Source organism: Sugiyamaella lignohabitans, chromosome A (genome assembly GCF_001640025.1).
Source record: "Sugiyamaella lignohabitans strain CBS 10342 chromosome A, complete sequence".
Taxonomy (NCBI): domain Eukaryota; kingdom Fungi; phylum Ascomycota; class Dipodascomycetes; order Dipodascales; family Trichomonascaceae; genus Sugiyamaella; species Sugiyamaella lignohabitans.
In genome coordinates, this window is record NC_031672.1 from 1,812,874 (window position 1) to 1,831,272 (window position 18,399).

Below are 18,399 nucleotides of genomic sequence, written 5' to 3' on the forward strand. Positions count from 1 at the left end.
TCAAGCTACAAATGGCAAGGTAAAACCTTCGAGGGAAGCAAGCGTTGCCGTGATACGTAGTCGATACTGGTTTAATTTACGAACACGTTCATCGTCTTCTTCTGTCCAAAGAGGAACACCATTAATACCGAGGATACCATGCTTAGCATCAATAGAGTCTCTAGATATGTTGCCAAGAATGTCGACGGTACGATTGTTGCCTTGGACAGCATTGACGTGCATCTCGGACACAAGCGATTCTACAGCATACAAGTCTCGGAAAAACTCCCAGCGAATTTGAAGCATCTCATTGTATACATCTACTGAGCATGCACAGGCGTAAAATTCTATGCCCACTCTTTTCGAAAGTTCAAAAAGACAAATGGCTTCTGAGGGGTCGTCAAATGAGGAGCATAGAACAGACATGCATTTGACAAGATAAAACGGTAGGTACTCTTTAGTTAATGGTGGTTCTAGTGGATTCACTGGGGATGTTAAGTTAGTTGATGCAGTAATTTGAGACGTACTGGCATCGGCAGCTTCTGATGATGAGTTGCTGCCAAGCCCATTCGATATAGACTCTGGGGTAAATCTTTCTGTAATGTGTTTAACATAATAATCGACCACTTCCTGATCGGTTTCCAAACTGTCAATATAGTCAAGCACAGGTGAAATATGCGATAATAGTCGTTCTTTTTCTTGTTGTTGAATTTGCAAGCTCTTCGATTGATTTCGTTCACCGGCATCTTTTTGAATCAAGGATCCATATGAGAGAGGCATTTTACGAACGTCTTCAGTAGCAATTTCTAGTTTGACATTTGGCAGATGTCTAGAGCCACCAAATAATGGAGAGCTATTTTCATGAGCTGTGCTAGAAGTCGATGCTGAAGATGCCAATTTTTCCAGATTATCGTTACTTTCAAAAAGAGCTTGAAGACTGGATGTGACTGATTTAGTAGATCCTTCCGAAGAAGTTCCAACGCTACCTTTTCGTCGTTGTTGTTTAGAATTATTCCTGTCTCGTTGGTAGAGAATTGAATCGAGGATCTTGGTAAATATCAATCTTTCCTTTTCAGTTGTGGTTGTGCCATCGTTTTCCGACTGAAATGGTCTTTGAACATGGAATGTATTTTCAGAAACATGAGTATCTCCATCTACGCCATTGCTAGGATTATTCAACGGTTCTGAAAATAAATCCACCGTACCTTTAGATTTACTAGTTGAAGAAGTTCTGTTGTAATCCCATGGCTTGGCGGTTTCTTCCTCTTCGTCTTCAAGAGAATTCTTCAAACTTTTCCATGGTACACTTCGCGGGTATAAGCGTGACGGCCCCGAATGGATGAAGCGGGTTACTCCACATCCACCAAGACAAAAATTAAAAGCAGTTCTCGAGAGAAACGGCCGATGTAATGACATTAGAGATCAAATCAGAGATAATTGACTAACTTTCGAAAATATAAAATTCTAGATCTACTCTCTGATCTGAAAATAGCCTAACCCTATTCATCCTGCATGTTCGTGCAAGTTCAGAATCTTGCAAATGCAAAATATATTCTTAATATTAGCTCTTTTTCTGTAAAAATGCTACATTTATGATTGTTGAACTAAGCTGGAGACTTGAAATGTGCATCAGATGGTTCAGCTAGTTTTCTGGTCCATTTTAAATTCACAGAAAAAATCAATATCATCCATATCAATTTATGCAGTGACATGTAGGACACATGCATTATATGTTAACGAAAAGTCCATATGTTTTTAAAAAAGTTCAGGCTTGTAATTAATTCCTGTGCCATGAAGGTTGTCATTGGCTGGTTATAGCTCAGCTAATTTCATCACCCTTTTTAACTGTTCTTCTCTTTAGCTACACAACTCTAATGTTAATCAGGAGATGGGTGGTGAATTTTGAAATGTTAGAGAGCTCTAACTCTGGATAGTGGAACTAAACGTTACGTAAAACAAACTGAAGCAAGTATCAAGAATACAGTTTGAATAAGTTTTATTTTAGGTAAAGTTAATCATCAAGCCAGACATTTGAGGCTGATCCCATTGAAGGCATTATTCATGTGTCTCGTCAACTACAGCGGGCCAAACCTACTTCACAACAGAGTCCACTGGTCTAATTTGTACGTCATAAACTATTAAATATATTACTTGCAATTTTTGGAAATTTATAATTGACCTTAAATATTAATTTTTGGGGACTAGCAACAGGAGCATCAGCGATTTACAACAATTATCAGGGGAGACAATTATGCATGAACCCATGCAGGGTCAGAGGATCTCTGCATTTGAAAATTGCACCAGATATGGGCACTGTGCTAATTGTTTTTTACCATATATTATCAACCTGGAAACCTTCTTCCAGACCGAAAGCAAGCGATTAATACTTACAAGAGATCTCGGGGGCAGAAATTCGTCTGTCGTTCTAAGATATACAGTCTCAGTGACTGTGCTACACAGACAACACCTGGGTTAGCAGGTCCCCAGCTTTCGATAATTTAGGATATATGGCTGTTTTTTATTGCTTAATAAATGAATTTATTTTCATTATGACGATGATGATGCAGAGGTTGCTGCGAGCTGCCAAGCAGGAATTCCAGGTCTGGTAGTTCCGGCGACCGGAGAAGTTCCTACGGTTGACGGGGATGATGCACTGGGCTGTTCAGAGGAAGGTGCTCTTGTATGACCACTGGAACTCGGAATTGGAGGTACAGGGAAAGAAGGAGGAACCGAAGGAGCTGCAGAAGATGCTAATGGTTTCTGTACTGGCGATGTTGAAGAGGATGCTCCTGCTGGTAAAGGCGACGATGCTGTAATTGGTTTGGATATAAAGGAGGGCACTGATGATGCTGGAGGTGGTCCACTTGAGCTACCAGTGGTCTTTATGCGATTGGAAATCAGTTGTTTCAATGATTTGAGCTCGTCTTGTAGTTCCTGGAGCGCTTTGTCCTGCAATTCTCTGTGTTTATCAACGGCTTTAGGAAGCGATTCTTTGATGCTATAAACATGAGACTTGATTAGATCAACATCTGACTCGATATTCTGTGCTTGGCCCTTTACAGTTTCAATTGCGTCGTGAGCCTCTTGGATCATAGATGAAAATTGTTCTTTTCGTTTAGCCTCCTCTTCCTTGATCTCGTTTGTGTCCTTCTGTAGCTGTTCCAGCAGGGTTTCTGTTCTGGCAAATTCAACTTCTAATGCTGACTTGTCTGCTTCTAGAGAAGAGGGAGTAGCTGGCAATATCATTGGCAAAATGTATCGTTTCGAAACTTCGTAAATGCCATAAGCTACTCCCACGCTTACAGTAGCCATGATAAAATGGTCTTTCCAGTCTCTTTCTGGGATTGAAGGTGGAAGAGACAATGGCGGCGGTAGTTGAGGACCATTTGAATATGACACTGGACTGTTACTGTTTGTTGAAGTTGTTTTCTGTGATCCTGCTTGTTCGTTCTGGCGAAGCGCTTCTTCGATCTCTTCCTTGGTCAGCCCTTTGGACTCTAAAAACTCGACCCGTTTGGCCAGACTGGCACCAGCCACTTCCGGGTCATTCAGAAACGTAATCGCGGATCTCACTAACTCGTCTCTCATTTCCTACAAAATTCGATGAGAAACTATTGACCCGTTATCGCAAAATCGCTAGCGAGAGATTATGTCTGCCGCCAGTCATTTCTGTACATTTTGAGAAAGTGCATGCGACCGTTAGACGGCTAGCGAGATCGCCCTTTCTCCAATCTGGATCTGATCTGATCTGGATCGTGAAATTTAATTTAAAAACAGCAGACATATTCAAATCTTCCGCTAAAAACTTCTTCTTAGTAGATTCCGCGTTACGATGGTAGTCAAATTTTTCTTACCATTTCAGTTTCCTTATATAAACCAATGGGTTCCTACCTCCCATAGCACGTTTGCGACACATTTAACCGCTTCATGCACTGTCGAGACATGGTCTCCTTCCACGCACTCTCTGTCCTACCGTGACATTGTGATTTGAAATTGCGCCTCCGGCGGCTGGGGCTCCGCCCCAGACCCCAATGCTCCTCTCGCTCCGCTCGAGTCGGGTGTCGGGAGCAGGCAATTCGCGGTCAGAACTCCCCAGCACCATCCAAACCGTCTCCCCAAACAAACCCCGTCCCAGACGCCCGACTCGAGCGAAGCGAGAGGAGCAGCGGGGTCTGGGGCGGAGCCCCAGCCGCCGGAGGCATCGCCACGACTACAATTGGACCCTGAATAAAGGCCGATTTGGCGGTGGCTAGCATCCAACGAGGTTTCATAGTGTAGCTGGTTATCACTGCGGTCTCTGAAACATTCAAGAAATCCGCCGACCCGAGTTCGAATCTCGGTGAGACCTTTTTTGCCGTCCAGGACTTGGTAACGGTCTATTTTTTATCACTTTGGCTTTTATAAATACTATAATTACAGGAGCTGACGGCCGGGGGCCTGCCTCCGGCGGCTGGGGCTCCGCCCCAGACCCCGCTGCTCCTCTCGCTTCGCTCGAGTCGGGCGTGGGGCCGGAAGTGACAGGGGAGATGAGAAGTTCTATTGGGGACAAGCAAGGTTCTCTATTCGAAGCACGCCTGAACTGAGTCCCGCGACGTACCAGGAGCCAGCGATTTGGTTCTGATTCCACTCTACACTTGAAACAACTGCTGTTCGAGGATATATGAACTGTCGCTCGATGGCAGGTGCTTTGGGGAGATCTTTTGCCTGGAGAATGTCCACGAACTTGCATGTATCAGGGAACTTTTCTGGAGCATCGAATTCCCAGAGTATGGTCTCTTTATAAATAGCGTTCGTCTGACGTTTGCTTACTGTCGACCGCCGAATGGCATTACCGATATGTAGCGTGCCATCAGCACCTCCAGAGATGATCATGGGATGCAAATAGGAGCCAGACACACTGGATACCGACGCTTCGTGCCTAGTAATGTTCGTGGCTCCTTGAAGAATGTTTAATCTCCGTATGGGCGTGATTTTGGTGGTGAAAGTGTCCTCCAGTGACACAAACGAACTAAGTTGAGCGCAGTAGGAAGCACACGTGGTGTATCCTTTGAATCGGGTGGAAATCGTTCTACTTCGCTGAATGTCCCGGACATCTACTAACCTCGTGAATCCGTCTGCAGAAGATGTGAATACTAGGTTCTCATAGAACGGAAAACACGTAACTATCAGATTGATGAACGAGTCGTGCACTGGAATATAGAATGATGGGTAGATGCCGTCTATGGAAGTATCACTCACATCAAATTCGGCTATGAACCCATCCGCTGTGCCCAATACTATTGTATTCAGAGTTCGCCATGCTATACAAGTGATTTTCGAGTCTAGTGAGTACTCACGAAGAAACTTGTCTACTTTCACATACAGTGGTTCCCGACTCTTAGAGCCAGATGGTCCTGAAGGCGGCGCGTTTACTTTAACATCCAATAAACGGGCTTTACCATCTTGGAAACCTGCTGCCAGAACTCCAATATGGGTGATATTATTTGCTACTCCTTTTCCCTTCGTCTTGGATGTTTTATTTGTCTTCGTTTGAGCCAATTCAGTGTCAGGTGCAGAGGGAGATGGACCCAGGGGTCTCCAAGCAAGTTTGGTGATCGGACCCGATTCGGTTGCAAACACTGCTACAAGTTGGAAATAGTCTTCTGGAGAAGTACTTCCGTCTGGGATGTTGGTATTCAAGCGATATACTTGAATTGAAGTTGGTGATGGCTGGGTTGCAAACGCTGAGATTTGTGGATAGATGGATGTGGCCTCGCCTGAGCTATTCTCAGGCAAAGTGGCCACTGCTAGATATTGGTATTCACCATCAAATCCAGGTGCCCAAGAAGATGCACATATAAACGAACCGGCATTTGCTATAATACCAGCTTGGGGGTGTGATTTGTGAATGAAAGTTGGTTCGAAACATGGTAATTGAACTGGTACATCGCACGCCTTATCTGTGAATATTTTCATAGTTTTCAAGCTACCAGGCACATAACTTGCCATTTCCTGGGAATTTATGTGAATAAGCACTTGCTTCTCTGATACTTCTTCTTCAGTAAACAGATAAACATCGTCCTCTGGCTCTGAATCACTATCAGTTGAGGTTTCAACATTTCCAACACCAGCGTTGATATATTTTTGATGCAATCGTGTCACTCTTTTGGGGACTTCAAACAACTCCGGTTCAGGAATAAATGGCCGCATTCCCCATTTAATTCTCTGGTTAATCCCATATACAAAAGCTGAATCATTATTGCCATAAAAGAGCTGAAATCGCTCTTTTAAACTCTCTGCGCGAACCCCCGGGGCTTTCGACGGTCGCAGAGCCACAGGTTTTGGCATTTTATTTGATTTCAGAGCATTCCGATTGCCATTGACATATGTACCATTCTCGAGGTATGTGTCTTCATCTTCCGATCTCGGCTTACTCTTCTTCGTCTTGGCCTTAGTGGTAGTTCTTATAATATCTACGTCATCAAGATCCTCTTCAGCTTCTCCATTATGATCATCATCTTCTTCATCTTCGGCTGCGAGATCTATTTCTTCGTCGTCATCCTCTTCAGCATTCTCGTCATTCTTGTCATCGAGTTCAAACTCGTCCGACTCGGACTCTACTTCATGTCTCTTTTGTTTTCCGGCCAATTCATCATCAGATATCCCATCAATATCGCCAATCTTCGAATAGTCGATCTGCTTTTTGGTTCGTCGCGAGCTCCTTCGAGTCGACATTGCTTTTAATGAACTGACAATTCGATACTTGTTGCCGTTAATTTATTTATTTTCATGTACCTTATTTGGCGCGTCTGGTTTCCTACTGTACCTTATCGCATTAGATTAGGGCAGGGGTTGTTTTGAACCCTGCGTGCTCATTGTAGATTATTTCCCAGTCATTAGGTCATTTAAGGATTGAATTAAATTCGGGATGGAGTCCAGTATATTTTATCTGTTGGATTCACTTGATAGTACTATAATACATTAGCAGTTACAAAAATAACCCATGAATGTCAGGCTTGTAATTTCTGGTCGAGAAGTGCCCATGAACCCAATCGAAGTCAACGCAAAACATTTTTTTACGAAGAGATTGAAATTTAAACTGAGTTACAGCTAGCTAGATAGTAGTGTGGTCAATTTGTCTCTTGATGGTCAATAAATACCTTTGATAAAAGAAATCGAGGACAGCGACACAAAAGCATGCTGATTCCACAATATGGTACTCGTTATCAATAGCGAGGAAAATCTGTGTCGATTTGCAGACTCCAAGAGTTGAGGCCGCCAATAATGTCTTTCACATCCTTCACATTATACTTCTTCTTGATGAGCTCTACTCCACCCTGCGAATCATTGCCATACCGACATACCACATATACAGGTTCCTTGATATCAGAATCAGTGAGATCAACAGTTCCAGCCTTGAGCTCCAAGTATGGAGCGTCTAAACAGCGTTAGTATCCCAGTACCACGACCCGACGTTTCGACTCGAGCGCAGCGAGAGGAGCAGTGGGGTCTGGGGCGAAGCCCCAGCCGCCGGAGGCAGCATCACCAACTTACTAATCGATCCCGGTAACGAACAGATATCAAATTGAGACGATTCACGGACGTCTATCAGAGTGTGTGGCATGTCCCGTTCTTTTGAATATGTCTCGACAGTCACTCTCTCTTCTGGTTTCAGATACACCTGACTGGCTCGACCACAGAACTCTTCGTAAGAGTACTCGCCAAACTCTATTCCCTGCCGAGTTATCGAGGGATTCGATCCACAAACCGCACAAGTGTCCTTTTTGCCTCTCATCCTGATATATCTCCACTGAGGAGCCGAGTAAGCGCTGAACAGCGTCATCGAGGGAGTGTATTTGCTGAACTCGTACGCACCAGTTATCACCTTAATAGCTTCAATAGACTGTAAAACGCCCATAATTCCCACCACAGGGCCCAAAATTCCACCATCGCCACAAGACAAGACGCTATCTGGAGGAGGTGGGATGGGAAACAGGCATCGGTAGCATGGTCCTGACAGGTAGTTCAAAACCAGCAGCTGACCCTCGGTCTTCAGAGCAGATGCTGAAACTAATGGGATATTCAGCAGAACTGCAGTGTCGTTAATAAGATACCGGGTCGAAGGTGTATCAGTACAATCCAAAACAAGATCATACCCCGTGAAAATGTCAAACGCATTATCTCCAGTCAACCGAGTTTTATATGTAACAGTGTTTACTTTAGGATTCAGGTCCCGAATAAATTTCGCAGCCGAATGGCATTTCGGCCAGTCGACTCGTGGTGTGTTGTGAATAATCTGTCTTTGTAAATTTGACGACTCGACAGTATCATCGTCCACGATACCGATGGTGCCAACACCAGCTCCTGCTAAATAAGCCAGTGCAGAACTTCCCAGACCACCAGCGCCAACTACTAGGATTTTGGCTTTTTTGAGTCGCAGCTGTCCTCTGAGTCCTATTTCTGGTACTATCAGCTGTCGTCCATAGCGTAAATACTCGTCCAACTCCAGTTTTGTGTTATCAACATCGCCAGACCCCCTGGATCCACTCTCAGACCTATTCTCTGTGATCTCAGAAAATCCTATTGTATCAGCCTTATCATCGCCAAAATTCTGCCTCTTTAAACTGGCATTCTCTATCCGCAGTCTCTCGACCTCTTTCCGCAGCTCTTCCAACTCCCGATCGCTATCGGAAGCCATATTCACCGTCTTTCAACCGTTTACAACTGCTGACAAAAGATTCAAAGTGATCGGCACAAACTTTCTGGCTATTATTCCACTGCCGTTTCCGGGAACTTACCCCTACCTGCATCAGGACTCAGGGTCCGGGGATTGTGCCTCCGGCGGCTGGGGCGCTGCCCCAGACCCCGTTGTGCTCGCTTCGCGAGCGTCTAAATGATGATATGGTCCAGATGTCAGGGGATTTTTTTTACACCTGTGCGGTACTTTTCGCTCGGGTTGATTAGCCGGCATCGTTATGGAACGGGTAATGTGTTCTAGAGCATACTTAATTAATTAACTATAATGTCATGTTTCTGCATGATTTTACCCTGAATAGTTAAAACTTTTTTGGCCATTGAGTTAGCATGTGACAGGCTATTGTAAAGTATACATTTGTCCAACATTCCCATATGCATTCTGGTAGTCTAGGCTTTGGAACATTCTGTCTACCCCACGAAAATGAAAGCGGGTTCTGACATATGCAGGCGAGCCAATATTGACATCAGGCTTTTTAGGTCCCAGTTGAAGAAAATTAGGCCTTCACTGCGAGCAGTAACGTGGGATAATACCGATGTTCGGGTGGGGTGAGCAGATGCCAATGCATGTTCTTTCTGCAAGTCGACTGTTAGTAAAAAATTCAAAAATGCTTCAATCTATAAATCTGGTTTATCGACTGTCGTTCTATCCATATATATACCATTTAACATCTTCTTGGTTAAACTATAATTATATTATCATCCGACATCTGATAATATGGTACACAATTTGTATTTAGATTATAGTGTATTATAGACATCTATGCATATGCCGATCATGTTTTAAAGATAGCTAGTCAACCGTCAGATCCCCGCATTTACCCCCACCTGAACATGGTGGGGAATGGAATCCCCAATATCAGCTTCAGATTCTCAGGCACGGCATCGCATGCTGAACAATTGAGATATTGATCCAATTTAACCGGGGATTCTTGCTTCCCAGCGAAAGAACCAATTAAGCACGAACATGGGGTACATAGCAATGCGTCAAAAATTCACATACATCAGACACTCACGCAGCTACTTCCTACTTCACCAGACTCAATTCTAGTCTCAATTCTGGTCTCATTCTGGTTTTAGTTTCTCTCTACCATCCCTAAAAACCGCAAACCAACCACAACCACACACTCCCGGGACCCCAATGCCCGACTCGAGCGAAGCGAGAGGAGCTACGGGGTCTGGGGCAGAGCCCCAGCCGCCGGAGGCAGGCCCCACCACGCCCTATAAACCCCGGGTAAGGGCAGCTGCAAGGTCCAGGAGATCCCTGGCGATCGCAGCCGGTTTGGGGAGGACGCAGAATTTGCTTATTTAACCGGTCGGGTATGGGGTTCGATGGTTGGTGAAGTGGGCCGGGATACGGGAAGTCCAGGAGCCGATAGATATCAAATATTATCCAAATATGGGGGACGGACGGGGGAGGGGATGTTAATGATCAACGGATCAGCCGGTCATTTCAGCCGATTGACTGGAGAACGGTCCAACGTTGGATGGATTGTCCATGTTTACTACCCCACGGTTCGGAAGATCTCCTTCGAGACTGATTGTATATAAAGTGAGCCATGTTTCTGATACGGATTTGTACTTGTTTTCTTCTTTGTTCTATAGCAGTTTCTCTAGTTTTTCTTGAGTATCTACATCGATCAAAGTAGAAAATGAAGCTGTCTTTGACTTTCTTGACTTTGCTGTCTACAGCATTGGCATCTGCCCCGGCCCCAGTGGCAGTAGACATCAACCTCGCTCAAACCTACCAGGAAATCGATGGTTTCGGATTCTCTGAGGCTTTCCAGCGTGCCAATGATCTCTATCATATGCCAGAAGCTGGTAGACGCAAGGCTTTGGATTTACTCTTCCATCCTACCAAGGGTGCTGGTTTCTCCATTATCAGAAATGGTATTGGATCGTCTCCCAACTCGTCCAGTAACTGGATGAACTCAATTGAACCTGTTAGTCCTGGTGGTCCTAACAGTCCTCCTCACTATGTGTGGGATCGTAATGACAGTAGTCAATTCTGGTTTGCTCAACAGGCAGTATCGTATGGAGTCAAGACCATCTATGCCGATGCCTGGAGTGCTCCTGGTTTCATGAAGACAAACGACAATGAAAATTACGGAGGATATTTGTGTGGTGTTAGAGACACCAACTGTGCCAGCGGTGATTGGAGACAAGCTTATGCCAATTACCTTGTGCAATACATTAAATTCTACAAGGAGTCAGGTATTGATATCACTCATGTGGGATTCCTTAATGAACCCGAATACAACCCCGGTGGATACGCTGGTATGTTGAGTTCCGGTTTCCAAGCAGCAGACTTCATTAAGGTTCTCTACCCAACTATCCAACGTGCCGGATTGTCTACTCAAGTCAAGATCGCCTGTTGCGATTCTGAAGGTTGGGACAACCAAGTCAACATGACTGCCGAGATCCAACAAGAAAATGTTGAGGATCTTCTTGGAATAATCACATCTCACTCGTACACGAGCTGGCCCACTTACCCCATCAACACTAAGAAGAACGTCTGGATTACTGAGAGCGCCGACCTCAACGGTCTGTTTGCTGCTCCCTGGTACAATAACAGCGACGCGGCCGAGGGTCTTACCTGGGCTCAGAATTTGCACACTGCTATTGTTGACGGTCACGTCAGTGCTTACCTTTACTGGGAAGGTGTTGAGGTTGCCAGTTCGTCGTCTTCTCACTTCATCAATGTTGCCAACGGCCAGCCCGTCACCTCTAGCATTTACTGGGCCCTGGCTCAATTCAGTCGTTTCATCCGACCCGGTGCTGTCAGAGTAGGAACCTCGAGCGGATCCTCGTCACTCAGCACCAGTGCCTACCAGAACAAGGATGGCTCTCTCAGTGTCCAAATCGTCAACAACGGAGCCGCCACGCCCATCCAGCTCCAAGTCAGCTCCAGATTCGGAAAGAACAACCTCGGCCTCAACTTCAAGGCCTACGTCACAGACAACTCGCAAAACATTGCTCCTCTCGCTATCAAAAGAAACTTTGACGGCACTCTCACCGTCAACGTCCCCGACCACTCCCTGGTCACCGTCACTGACCTGTGTTAAACAATTCACTACTTATGAATATATTTCTTTACGCTCAACTCCACCTGCCTCCGGCGGCTGGGGCTTCGCCCCAGACCCCGTTGCTCCTCTCGCTTCGCTCGAGTCGGGCGTGGGGATTCCCCACTGGCTGCTTTCTCTCAAAATAGACCCCCATCCCGACGCCCGACTCGAGCGAAGCGAGAGGAGCAGCGGGGTCTGGGGCGCAGCCCCAGCCGCTGGAGGCACATGGCACGTTCACAACGGATATATTAAACACTAAACTAATTTTTGTTTCATGAAGAAACCACGGAGGTGGTTCAGTTGCCAGGCACAGGTGATGCCGAGGACAAACAGTTGGATGAACGTCCAGCGCACCACACGGGCATTAGTCGACTCACTCTGGTCTCTAAAACTGGCCTCGCGGTCTCTCATGAGCGACTGTTCACGGCGGACAAGAACGAGTTTCTGGTTCAAGTTACGAACACGCTCGGCCAGGCTGCTGATCTTGTGCTCGTTTCTGCTGTCGAAAGTCTGGCCCTCGCCAACAGCGAAATCAATGTCCATCTTCACCTTCTTCTGGTGGTACCACGATCCCGATAGGGCTCGGTAGCAGATTCGGTGCTCGCCGCTGTCGGCAGCAGTGAAAATGAAGTCTCCTTGGGCATTCAGTTTCTGGAACAGCACTCGGTGGTCGTTATCAAATGTCTCCTACAGACTGTGTTAGTACTGGGATGGGGGAACATGCCTCCGGCGGCTGGGGCTCTGCCCCAGACCCCGTGGCTCCTCTCGCTTCGCTCGAGTCGGTAACGTCGGTGTCTCGGTGTCTCCAGAGGTTTTTAAACCTATTTTTCCGGATTGTAGGACTGGGAAAGCACTGGCTGGAGCGAACGTGAGAAGAACTAAGTGGTCTGGGTCTTGGTCTGACCGCAAGAGAGGGTGTAGGTTCAACATACTTCAATAGAGATTTGAATGGCAAGAGAGTCGGATCTGACCCAGTTGTTGGTAGCTTCTTCTAATTCCCATGCACTGTGTTTAGCTGTTCACTGTTAGTCAACTGTAAAATGTGGGATGTGTTTTTTAAATCAATAGATTCTAAATTCTGGATATGAATTGTCATGAACTTAGTACCACTGAATGGCCCATGGCCGCGACAGAGTCCACATTTTTGATCCAGAGATAGAATAAAATCATTGGAATACGATTGGGTACCTGAAACCGTATGTCTGTCGTTTACTCACCTGCTAGAATCGTGGTTTGCTGTAAATCCTGGTAGAAACACTTTTGCTTGTCACCGTCTCCCAGGTAGAAATGCAGGGCCGAGACATGGCTCATGAGAACCGCCAGGAGCGCAATGAACCCAATTTTGTTCACAAACATTCTGTTTTGATATATTTTTCTGGTGCCAAACCTGTTTCCTCGATATCTGGTTCTTATGAGGTCTTTTTCTACACCTTTGGCTCAGCAGATCTCGTTTGGCGCGTATGAAATGTACAAGTGTTCGGTGGGATCTGGAGATGCAGAAAACGCGAGGTGTTCATTTTTCACGCTATCGCCAGTTGCCGAAGCGCGTAGCCGTGTAACTACCTACCGCAAGTATGCTCTAAACGGGGTTTACAACGTATTTCTGATTAGTGTTCCCGGAAATAATGCTTTTACCGGGCGATGATTTTCGACCGAGAGGGAATGAGAAGTGTTGATCCTGTTCTCAGGGGTGGTTCATCCCCGGGTCGGGTCCTGCCTCCGGCGGCTGGGGCTCTGCCCCAGACCCCGTTGCTCCTCTCGCTGTGCTCGAGTCGTTGCATGGGGACCCCTCGTTATCTCCTGCGAAGCAGGAGCTACGGGGTCTGGGGCGGAGCCCCAGCCGCCGGAGGCATGACCCGAGCCTGTAAGAGTCCAGTCTATGAAACAAAAGAATTACAGAATCCAGAATTTAAAGTGTATCCGAGTTGATTTATGTCATTCGGGGTCGTTTGGGCTGGCGGTGGGTGTGTGAAGAGGAATTATCTGGTCCGCATGGCGAAGGTGGCCGGTCTAGTAGTGTGGAGGATGTGGAGTTGACGGATGGAACTGGGGAGGAGGGCCGTTTCGCCGGTCGAGTGTATATGGGATCTAAGGCGTCGATGATAGAGATGCAAGACAATCGTACCCCGGGTGTGGTTTTGGCTATAAGTTTGTGGGTGTGCATGTTGTAGATGCGAATGCAATTGTCAACACCGGATGTTGTATAGATAGGAATGGTCGGTAAGTGCACTGATGTTGTAGCAGGTGTTGGTGCTGTTGTATTTTCTAGTTCGGAAGTTGTGACCTGTCTGTTGGAATCTTGTGCGATAGTTGCAGATTGAGGGGTTATAATGGATGTAGTGGTTGTGGTGACGGTATCTACTGTTATGTCAGCTTCTGGAAGAGAAGTGGTGGTTGCTGTTTCCGGCTCAAAAGTCGGCGATAGCGAAATCGTTTCGTTTGATAAACCATCTATTGCAGCTGAAGTCACTGTGGACTGAGACGCTGTATCACTTGCATTCACCAACCGTGACTCCGAGTCCGAAAGTACTGGGGTTGAAGTTTCTAGTGGAGAAGGCAAGACGGAAGACGTAGCAGATGGTGGTTCTAATGAGTCTATTAAAGTGAAGTTGGACTCTTCGCCACCTTCTTGTTCAATGGCGCCATAGTCGTTGAATCCAACAATGTCTTCCTCTACTTCTCCATCACTGCTGCTCGAAGAACTGTCACTGTCGTTTTTATCTTCTTCCTCGCTGTCTATATCCATGTCAACAGTTGCATCTCTCGTAACTCTACTACGAGTAACATGATTTATACCTCGTACTCGATCTGTTTGCTCATGTCCAGATGGTCTATTATCTCTTACCTCCTGTTGGTAATTTCCTGTTTCTGCTGCACAGACCCACGCTGTTCCCGGTGTACACTTATTAACTTGTTGAAACTGACCAGTCCGCGTGTTAATCATACCTATTGTATCTTGACTGTTCGTATACAATATGCTATTGGCGCTGCCCAGACCGTAGCATAAGCTCGTTACCGGACTAGGGCCCACCTGGACATTAATTATTGCTCGAGAGCTGAACGCTGTATCATATATTCGGATTTCGCCATATTTTGTACCAACAGCCACCTTCCATCCCCGACCAATGGGTCTATCAAGGTCCAAAAACCGAATGTCACTGATCCATACAGGTACTCTGCTACCCCTTCCCGTGTACCAACTACTGCTACGGGCAGCTTTAGCATGCCACATTCTTCGCAGCATTCCGTGTGGGCCTGGATGTCCTATCGTTTGTAAAACTAGCTCGCGACATTCCATGAGTTCATAGGCTCTTTCAGGTGCCTGTCCTGGTAGAGGGAATGGGTAAACCCATGAAACTTCGAGCTCTCTATCTTTCCCGCCATAAGCTGCAATTCCTGACTGTCTTGGATGCAGTCGAAACACTGATATCGGTTCATAGACTGACTTAGAAGCTGTTAGAATAATTCTAGACAAGAAGCTATTTACTAGCAAATTGATATCAAAGTTCAATCCAAGAGAGAAGTACTCACACTAAGCCAATAACTGGATTCAAGATTATTGTCTTCTAAATCCCGAATTATGAGGTTTCCTAAAAATGTACAAATGTATAAAAGGCCCGACACAAATTCTAATCCCACCACTGGATGGGTAAACGAATGAGATACTGGCTTCCATTCTTTGTGCAGTTGGTACGTATCAGCATCATACATCTGAACAAGTCCTCCGCGTCGTGCCACTACAATCTGTAAAACCATGCGTTAGGTAAAAGGAATCCATCTGGTCTCTTTAAGCAGAACCTACGTATTTCTTTTTATTTCGTAATTCAATAATGATCATTTTCTGGACATAAGATGCCCTGCTTTCATTCGCAAACTGAATTTCTTCAGGAGCCCCATCTCTGTCGAAGTTGAGAACTGACATATTGTTAGCACGATCAAATTTCTCATGGCTCGGTCCATGTAGTTTACAAGGCACCAACGGTCTATCAAAAATACAAACTCGAGTCACAAACACTCGTCTCGAAATAGCTACTTACCACTCAGACTACCAGTATCGATTGTCGCCGTAAGTATCTTCATGGTGATAACGTGATAATGTGATAATTTGTAAATTGTGAGGCCAAACAAATATACAATTGGAGTTCTATCCCAGTGACAACGAAAAGTCACCACCTTAAGTGTTAAAACTCCGGTAGGAGCTAAAAAAAGAATAACCACAATAATCTAAGGGGTAATTGAGATATATGGTGACCTGGGCAAGCTGCCCCTTGAAAAGCAGGATTTATAGCAACCGAAAATTTCGACTAGCACGTGTCACGCTGCCACCAGCATAAGCCAATTTGAATCACTTCTGCAAACGTCCTTAAGCCTGGTTCGTGAAAATATTCTTGACGTTGTCCCAGCAAAGTCTTGCACTAGAATGTAATTAAGTTTATATCTCAGAACTATGAACCTAAATTAATACCTATCTTATCGTGCATATAAGCCGTGCGAGATATTTTAATAACGCATACCGTAACGGCGATCACGCAGGGACTCATCCTGTCCAGTCTGTAATATTTTATTGTTAAGAATTCGCTTTTTTCACATATAAAGGTTTGAAGACTCTTTTTCGAGAGGAAAGAGGAGAGATATGTTGGGGTCGACTTTCGTTAATTTTAAGGGCCGAAATTGCAAAGTTGCCAGCCTGGTTGGACTATTGACGCTAAGCTCTTTTTTTTTTGTTACTTTTCTATTTTGAAAAATCACTCAAAATGGCAATCTCATGGTGGCAGTGTTGGATGTCTCGATCTTCTGATCCCTTGTGTTAGTCAGCTCGTTCAATTGAAAGATATCGCTCATTTAACCAGAGACCAGGTTCACGGTTGACTTGTGTGCGGCTAATTTTCACGTCTCACAGATTCCATAGCAGCAGAAATATATCGCATCGCAGATACTACAGAATAATCTGCTGCAGAATTCACCTACTTTCTGTTTATATATTTATTGTTGGGGATTGGATTTAACCATGCCCGAGTCAACAAAATCAGATTTGGCTTCAGCATCGCCACAAACAGCTCAGGGAGCTGATAAAGACTCTGGAAATGGCGCAGAAGCCAGTTCTTCGAATGGCGCTCCCGCAGGAACTATTATCCCACCTCCAGATGTCCGAGCAGTTGTGGAAAAGACAGTAGACTACATTGCTCGTAGAGGTGATGCATTTTTAGAAAGAATCAGGAACAGTAATGACAGTGCGAGGTTTAGTTTTGTCAAAGAAAATGATCCTTACTATAACTACTATAACTGGAGACTGGAGCAGCACAAATCCGGTCAAGTCAAGGCTCAAACTTCCAATGGAAAAGATGGTGATTCAACAGAAGATTCTGGTTCTACGGTTGCTACTAAATCAACAACTCCAAAAGAACCGTATAAATTCGAATTTTCGACACCACTTCCGCCTATTTCAGCACAAGATCTTGAAATTATCAAGATAACTGCTCGATATGCTGCTAAAGCTGGTAAACAGTTTATTACATCTCTTTCTCATAAAGAGAGGTCGAATTTCCAATATGATTTTCTTAAGCCAACGCATTCACTTTATCCATTATTCACAGGTTTAATAGACCAGTACCGACTTGTCATGAACCCAACTGAAGAATTAAAATCCCGTATCAGTGCTGGCGCTGTCAACAAATATCAAGTACTTGAAAATGCGAAACAGAGGGCTGAATACTTGGCTTATCAAGAAGAACATAACAAGAAAACAGCTGAAGAAGCTGAGAAAGAGAGAATTGCATATGCCCAGATTGACTGGCATGACTTCACTGTCGTCGAGACCATCCTTTTCACCCAGGCTGATCTTGACACAGAGTTGCCACCTCCAATCACTCTTTCTCAACTTCAGTTTGCTTCTCTTGAACAGAAAAGAACCGGCAAATATCGCATCGAAGAAGCTGCTCCTGACTACGTTCCCGAACCTCCAACCAATCCGGTTAATAATAAATCCAGACCCAGTCCTCCTCCTACGACAGAAGACGACAAAACCAAATCAATCACTGTACCAGGTGTGGGCACCATCGACCTGTCATCCATTCCTGGTCTCAGTACGAACACAGACTCGGACTCTACAAACATATCTACAACACCAGCTGCCCGTCCTACTCCTCCTGCCTCTGCTCCTGTTCCCGGTATGAAAATCCGACCTGCTGGTGCAAGTGTGAGAACCAGACTACTGAACAAAAAAGAAGAGCCTACCATTCAATCCCCCTATACAGGAGAAGCAATTCCCCAATCGAAATATGACGAGCATATGCGTATCATGAGTCTCGATCCACAATGGAAAGAGCAACGTGCTATTGAACAGGAACGTCAGTCCACAACCAACCTTTCTACAAGCGAAGTGAGCATAAATCTCAAACGGTTTGCCAGCAGTCGTAGCGATCTTTTCGACACTGATAATGTGCCCCAAACCGAGGAAGAACGTGACCGTATCAAACGTGCTGCTCGCGAACCCCAGTGGGACGGCCGCCAATCCACTAAACAGGCTGCTATCTCTCAGGCTGATGCTAATCGTGCTGCCGACGAACGTGATCGCAGAAACAAATCTTCTTCCCATAGACGCGGTGGTCCTTAATTAAATTAT

At 45.4% G+C, this 18,399-nt stretch overlaps 7 protein-coding genes and 1 non-coding gene across 8 annotated transcripts; 3 read left to right on the forward strand and 5 right to left on the reverse strand.

The window, feature by feature from the left end:
• Positions 1-1,395, reverse strand: AWJ20_563 (Cell division control protein 45-like protein; the record flags this gene model as incomplete). The annotated part of the gene is made up of 1 exon (XM_018882510.1): positions 1-1,395. One exon carries the CDS (start codon positions 1,393-1,395, stop codon positions 1-3), a length of 1,395 nt encoding a protein of 464 aa, XP_018734791.1.
• Positions 1,396-2,526: 1,131 nt separating this feature from the next.
• On the reverse strand, positions 2,527-3,567 carry PEX14 (Pex14p; the record flags this gene model as incomplete). Its single annotated transcript, XM_018882511.1, has 1 exon — positions 2,527-3,567. One exon carries the CDS (start codon positions 3,565-3,567, stop codon positions 2,527-2,529), a length of 1,041 nt encoding a protein of 346 aa, XP_018734792.1.
• A 675-nt stretch (positions 3,568-4,242) lies between these two features.
• AWJ20_565 lies at positions 4,243-4,327 on the forward strand (the record flags this gene model as incomplete). Its single annotated transcript has 1 exon — positions 4,243-4,327. It is a non-coding gene; the product is annotated as a tRNA-Gln (tRNA).
• Positions 4,328-4,515: 188 nt separating this feature from the next.
• Positions 4,516-6,693, reverse strand: TFC6 (transcription factor TFIIIC subunit TFC6; the record flags this gene model as incomplete). Its single annotated transcript, XM_018882512.1, has 1 exon — positions 4,516-6,693. One exon carries the CDS (start codon positions 6,691-6,693, stop codon positions 4,516-4,518), a length of 2,178 nt encoding a protein of 725 aa, XP_018734793.1.
• A 703-nt stretch (positions 6,694-7,396) lies between these two features.
• UBA4 (Uba4p) lies at positions 7,397-8,656 on the reverse strand (the record flags this gene model as incomplete). The annotated part of the gene is made up of 1 exon (XM_018882513.1): positions 7,397-8,656. The coding sequence occupies one exon, from the start codon at positions 8,654-8,656 to the stop codon at positions 7,397-7,399; it is 1,260 nt and encodes a 419-aa protein (XP_018734794.1).
• Positions 8,657-10,364: 1,708 nt separating this feature from the next.
• AWJ20_568 (beta-1,6-glucanase Neg1) lies at positions 10,365-11,777 on the forward strand (the record flags this gene model as incomplete). The annotated part of the gene is made up of 1 exon (XM_018882514.1): positions 10,365-11,777. The coding sequence occupies one exon, from the start codon at positions 10,365-10,367 to the stop codon at positions 11,775-11,777; it is 1,413 nt and encodes a 470-aa protein (XP_018734795.1).
• Positions 11,778-13,707: 1,930 nt separating this feature from the next.
• On the reverse strand, positions 13,708-15,075 carry AWJ20_569 (uncharacterized protein; the record flags this gene model as incomplete). Its single annotated transcript, XM_018882515.1, has 1 exon — positions 13,708-15,075. One exon carries the CDS (start codon positions 15,073-15,075, stop codon positions 13,708-13,710), a length of 1,368 nt encoding a protein of 455 aa, XP_018734796.1.
• Positions 15,076-16,785: 1,710 nt separating this feature from the next.
• Positions 16,786-18,390, forward strand: PRP21 (Prp21p; the record flags this gene model as incomplete). The annotated part of the gene is made up of 1 exon (XM_018882517.1): positions 16,786-18,390. One exon carries the CDS (start codon positions 16,786-16,788, stop codon positions 18,388-18,390), a length of 1,605 nt encoding a protein of 534 aa, XP_018734797.1.
• Positions 18,391-18,399: the final 9 nt, after the last annotated feature.